The sequence below is a fragment of the Lichenostomus cassidix genome, chromosome 22, assembly GCF_008360975.1.
Source record: "Lichenostomus cassidix isolate B80296 chromosome 22, HeHo_3.0, whole genome shotgun sequence".
NCBI classification, from domain to species: Eukaryota; Metazoa; Chordata; class Aves; order Passeriformes; family Meliphagidae; genus Lichenostomus; species Lichenostomus cassidix.
In genome coordinates this window covers 956,296-962,295 of record NC_139502.1, presented here as the reverse complement: position 1 = coordinate 962,295, position 6,000 = coordinate 956,296, and the positions used below count along the sequence as shown (strand labels likewise).

The following is a 6,000-nucleotide window of genomic DNA, read 5'->3' as shown; positions in this document are numbered from 1 at the left end:
TTCCCAACCTCTCCCGAGCAGAGCGGCTGTGCTTTCACTCGGGCACAGACAGCATTTTCTGGCCTTGTCCTTCGCTCAGAGCCGCGCGGTGTGACTGATCAGGGCTGGAATAAAAACATCGATGTGCAATTAGCTGGGGAAGGGAGGGGAACGGCGGCGCTGCTGGAGAGAAACAGAATTTGTGATCGCAGCCCCCTGCAATATTGATAACAGCCCGGAGCGGGGGGATGGCGCTGGGGGGCTTTTCCATCCTGTTCCCCCTCACAGGAGCGCGTTTTTAGGGGTTTGTGCCCAAATGTGCGAGTTTGAAGGGTCCCCATCCCGGCTCTCCTGGGCGGGTCCGGCTCACCTGGCTGTCCCTCCCCGCCCTACCTGGGGGTCTCGCACATCCCCCAACCTCGGCGCGCTCCCGGCAGGCTCCGCCCCGCGCCGCTAATTGGCCGGGGGGAGGGGCGGCTCATTAGTGATGCGGGAGCGCGCCGCGGCCCCGGAGTCGGCGGCGGCCGGAGCGCGGAGCGGAGCCGAGCTGAGCTGCACCGCATCCCCAATCCGCATCGCCCGGAGCCGCATCCCCGCCGGGCTCATCCCGCACCCGAACGGCGAGACAGGAGCGGGGAAAACCCACCCAAAGCGCGGCGAATTGTCTGGCTGGAGTTCGGCTCCGAAGGGAGCGGGAGCGGCTCCGCATCCCCGCTCCATCCCCGCTCCATCCCCGCTCCATCCCCCGGCGCTGCGGGCTCGGCATGGGCGGAGGAGCCCCGCGCCTGCACCGGCGGCTGCTGCTGCTGCTGGGGCTGTGCAGCTGGACGGCCGCGCTGCGAGGTAAGCGGGGCTCGCCCTGCCCTCCCCGGGGCCGCTCTGGGGTGGGGGTCCCACCGGTTGCTGCGGAGCGGGGGGAGCGCCGGAGGATGGCGGAGCTGGGATGGGGGAGCGGGAGCAGCGCGGCGCGGGGGATGCGGGGAGAGACAAACAAACACCGCATCCTCTCGGCAGCCCCGGCAGCCCATCTCCCGGGGAGACACCCGCGCCTCCGGTGCCCGGGCGGCGATGGCGATGGGCTCTGCTGCAGGGTCCCGGGCTGTCCCCGCGGTGGTCCCGGGCTGTCCCCGCGGTGGTCACGGCCGTGCAGGTCCCCGGAGCGCAGCGCAGCCCCGCAGGCTGCGGTTCGGGCAGAGAGCGCTCGGCGCCGTGCGGTGCAGCCGCAGCAGAAGCTGCGGGGTGGGACTGGAGCTGGATCGGCTGGGATGCGCTGCAGGGTCGCGGGCAGCGCTCGGGCTGTCCCGGGATGGGCTTGGGGAGGCTCTGGGCTCCCTTCGGGCAGCGCGGTGTGGTCCGTGTGAGCAGCGCTGTGCCGCGGGGCGATGCGCACAGCAGCGGGTCTGTTTGCCGTGCGTGAGGCAGCGACTGGCCATGCTCCGAGTCCTTTTGGTTTTTTTAATATAACTTTTTCCTGGTAAATCGCCGAGTGCAATAACCTGTTCAGGGCACAAGGATGTCCCCAGCCCTCCTGTCCCGGTGTCCCGCTCCCCCCGGCGGGGCTGTCCGAGCTCCTCCGAGCGCTCCAGGTGCCGGGTGCGCGGGCGGGGGTCTGGCGTGCTCTCGGGGGAAGGAAGGCACCTGCTGGTGCCCAGGCAGTCGCTGTGTTTGGTTCTGAGATGTTCATTCGGACAAATGGAGCAATCAGACTTTGCAGCTCCTCCAGGGCTCCTCTCTCTGGTTCGGCACATCCCTTCTGTGGAGCTCTCTGTTCTCACACCCGCCGTGTCTGTGCTTCCATCTCCCTTTGGATGGACTTTCTGGGCTCTGCGCTCTCCATGGGAACCATCCGCAGGTAGCCACGGGCTCGTGTCAGCTCGCCACAGCTCCTGGAGCCTCCCTGGCCATGCAGCTGCCCAGAGCTCTCCCTGAGCCGCTGCTCCAGCACGGGGAAAGCCGAGAGGCTTTTGTGTAACACAAAATGTGCCCTTTGGGGTGTTTTGGGGAGGAAGGAAACCCAACCAGCCAACAACCCACCAGTTTATAGGACAGTGAAATAAGTGATGAGAATAGAACGGAAAATACTATTTTTTTTTCTTTTAATACTTTGCTCAAGAAGCATCTGTGTCTGCACAAGGATACACCTGTGCCTAAATCAGTGCTGTGAGGTGCTCAGTGCCTTCTGTGTCTCACCTGGGAGTCTTTGGCAGCTCTTGCACCGGGTCAGGTGTGGTGAGGATCTGACATTTCAGACCACATAGCTGAGGATGCTTCAGCTGCTGCTAAGTAACAAATTCCACCTCTTTCATTAAAACTCACCTGGTTGGACGTGTCAGGTGCTAGGCTGGGTCAGAGCAGATTTTGGGCACCTGTGTGAGGCAGAGCAGGGATTTTGGGCAGTTTGGTGCTGGTGCTGCCTGGTGTTCACTGGCAGCGCTGGCTGAAGCAGCTAAACCTCAGCTACAACCCTGGAGCTGCAAGATTTTAGTTTATGAAGTTGTCTCAAAGCTGCCTCAGAGACAGATTGTGCTCAGGTTTCTGTTCTGAGCGGGGATTAAAGAAAAATGGAACAGTTGTAGAAACCCCTGGTACCGCATTTTAAATCCACTGGAATGAATATACATGGATAGCTCTGGGCTTTTGTTTTTACAGGAAAAAATCGCCCAGACAGGATGGTAATTGGAGAAGAGAGTCACTAATATTTATTATCTCATTGATGCCTCGAAACTAATTTTGAGTTGCACGTCTCTGAATAAAGATGTCTGTGAACATGAGCATTAATATTCTGCTGCATCTTGATCCCGCAGCCTGGAGCTGTGTCTTCCGTGGTGTTCACAATCCGAGTGTGTTTGGTGCTAAATAAGCCTCGTTTGGGGATTTTCCTGTTCCCTCTGAGGGCTCTGCCTGCTCAGCTCTGCTGCTTTCATGGTGATGAAATGCCCTGTGAAGCCACCTCATGGAACAGGGTGGGTCTGTGGGCAAGGAGCTGTTGGAGCAAAGATCTCTGAGCATTCCTGTTGGTTTGTGGGTTTTTAATTGCTTTTTTGACATTAAAAGCACTGATCACCTGCTGCTCAGAGAGCTTCGTGTTGACAGTGTGATTGAGCAGCAGGAACCGAGAGGACAAACCCAGCTCTGGAGAAATAATGCTTGGTTTGGGTAAAAATAGCAACTTCTGATGTAGCAATGAGTCTGGTGGTGAGGACAGGACTGGAGTGTGAGCTGAGTCCAGATTGTCCCTTTTGTCTTGCATTTCATGTGCAAATCAGACAAACCCCCATTATTTCATCACAAACGAGCTGGGATTTCATTGTGTGCCTGAGGATTCTGCCATGCTTGCCCAGAGACTGCTGCCCCAGCCCGGGGCTGAGCAGGAGCCCCAGGGACCCTCGGAGGGCTGGCAGTGCTTGGCTGTCCCCAGCTCTGCTCCAAGGTCCCCTGCACCAACAGGGAGGCTCTGGGGTGCTCCATGTCCTCATCCAGAGCCATGTGGGTCATTCCTGGTGCTCTCAGTCCCTCAGCCCCCTCAGCCTGGGGGAGGTGGGACAGTGAAGGTTCTGTGGGGTCATTTCTGCCCTGCCAGCCCCACTGGTGTCACTGCATTGTCACTGCTCTCCAGGGATTCTGTTATCAGTGCCCCAGCTGGGTGTGGGCTTGGCACAGGATAAACACAGATCCAGGCAGGACATGGTGCTGTTGGAATCTCTCCTGGCTTTGCTCAAATCTCTCCATCCAGATGATAATGTTGTATTTTTATCTCGTCAGGACAAAGCGTTCATTAAAATAACAACCACATGCTCTGCTCAGAGCCATCCTCCCACTCCCCTGCAGTGTCTCATGTGGGCTTCTCCATCAATATTTACATTATTTAACTTTGGAACTTCCCAGGAAATGAACTTCCCTCCCCTGTGGCTCCAGGAGCTGAGCAAGGTGCATTTCAGCTCTCCAGGGTGAGCCAGGCTCAGGCTGGTGGGACAGTGCTGTCCTTTCACCAGTGGGACACTCAGGGTCTGAAACAGTGATTATTTTCTCCAAACCACGGGAGATTTGGGGACTCCAAGGAGCAGGATTGTGTGCAGGATGCAGGGGTTGTCTTGCTTGGGAACTCTTGTGTTGAGACTTCTCTTTAGTCCTGAATGTTTTCAGCATTTATTGTTGTGTTTGGGAGAGAATTCAGAGACTGGCAAAGTCTGACTGTGGCCATGAAGATGCTCCAGTTTTGCCAGTTTCCAGCCCTGATCCTTGTGAGGAATGCTTTGATCTGCTGGAGCTCCTGCCTTGCCCAGGGAGCAGGCTGTGGTTCTGGGGATGCTGCAGCTCGGAATGGCAGCGAGTTTTCCTTGGATCACACCAACCTGGGGAGCTGGAGCTGAAGCAGCACAGCCCAGCCTGCAGCTGCTCTCCCATGCACCAATCTCTCTGGAAAGGTCTCGTTTTGGGCAGGATTTTGGTCAGTCCTGCCCTGCAGGGGGATGTGATCCCTGATCTGCTCCCTGTGCCTCCGGATGCAGGGGATGGAGCAGAGTCTCTGCAGGCTGCAAGGACCTTTCCCTGTTCTCCATCTCCTCCTCCCAGGGAAGGATTTCATCCCAGGGTGGGTTTGCAGCAGGTCAGGGCTGAGCTGGAGGCTTTGCACAGCAGAAGGCAAACACAAATAATGAGATTTATGCTAAGATGGAAAATTACTGTGCCAAGGAGTCCTCAGGGCCACTGGATGTGTCTTGTCTGTATTTTTAGTCCTGGTTCTGGTGAAAGGTGGAGTCTGAGGGAAGGAGCAGAATGTTAACACCAGAGGCTGCTGTTTCAGTGCTTTGGGATGCTGCTGAAGCAGATGGTCACATTCATCTGCCTCAAACAGAAAAATGGCTCATTTTCTATTTATATTTTTAATAGTCTGGTTGTGCCACGTGGCCTTGGCTGAGGGCAGCAGTGTCTGTGGGCAGGGAGGGTTTGTGTCCCTCAATAAATCACATTTTGGAGCGTGCTGCACTAGGGGTTCAAAGGTGCCAATGCCATGGAGGAGCCTGAGTACCCTGGATTTACCTGCCTGGGGTGATTAATGTTGTTTTCATCACCTTCCCCTCCCCACTCACCTTTTTGTGGCCTTTTGAACCATTCAAAAATTGTTCTAATAAAGAGAATTTTATTGCAGGATGTTGGTGGAGCCCAGTGACTTAGCTGACACTATTTAGTGCCAAATAACTTCTACTAATTAACTCCAGCCTTTGATATAAATCCATATCTGATGTGCAGGAGGTGAGAGATGCTGGAGGTTTGTCTGATTTCTCTGCCTGTTGTTCCACTCTGCGTTTTTTGGGGGTTTTGGAACAATCATAAAGTGGGAAAAATTGATTATATTAGGCCTTGTGTATCTTATTTATAATAAACACATTTATTCCCACATCCTCTCCTGTTGTCAGTCCAGCTTTATGGGCTTTTCCTAATTACAGAGGAAAAGACTAGGTTCCTAAATGAGTGGAATTAATTTAGTTCCCAATAAATAAATAAATAGTGGTTAAAAGTGGCAGCTGGTGAGTCCCTCCCAGTTGTCACCTGTCCCCACAGCTCGTGCTGAATTCCCAGAGGAATCCCTTTAATTGCCACAGGAGCAGCAAAACTCCTCCTCCTCCCACTGCAATATTAAAAATGTGGGACTTATTTTGTGTCAAATGAGCTAACAAAATAAAAGCTCAATTTCGAGTATTTAATCTGTCAGCATCAATGAATCTGAAAGGATTATCATTCCATTAGGGAGAATAGATTTCTCCCAAAGATAACTTTGCTCCTTGACTTGCCTATTTCTGTGCAGATTGTTATGGAGCCAATTTTGACTGCAATTTAAATCTTCCTGCTCTGCTTTGACTGAATCTCAGAGTCACTAATGTGGTACCTGAAAAACCCTTCAGTTAGGGCTACTGAGTGAGATGTTTTTCCCTTTTCTTCCTGTAAATGAGTTGCAGACCTGATGCAATCCTCCAAACCACCTCAGCATTTCTCACCAAGGTTTATCTGATTTCACCAAGC

The 6,000-nt window shown here is 54.4% G+C and overlaps 1 protein-coding gene across 3 annotated transcripts in view; it reads left to right on the top strand.

The window, feature by feature from the left end:
* Positions 1–508: 508 nt before the first annotated feature.
* Positions 509–6,000, top strand: part of UNC5D (unc-5 netrin receptor D) — an 80,126-nt gene continuing 74,634 nt past the window's right edge. For all 3 annotated transcript variants that reach the window (XM_085080468.1, XM_085080469.1, XM_085080467.1), the window contains exon 1: positions 509–822. In XM_085080468.1, coding sequence (XP_084936594.1) covers positions 744–822 — 79 coding nt within the window. In that variant the 5' untranslated portion in view covers positions 509–743. The remainder of the gene's footprint in view (positions 823–6,000) is intronic.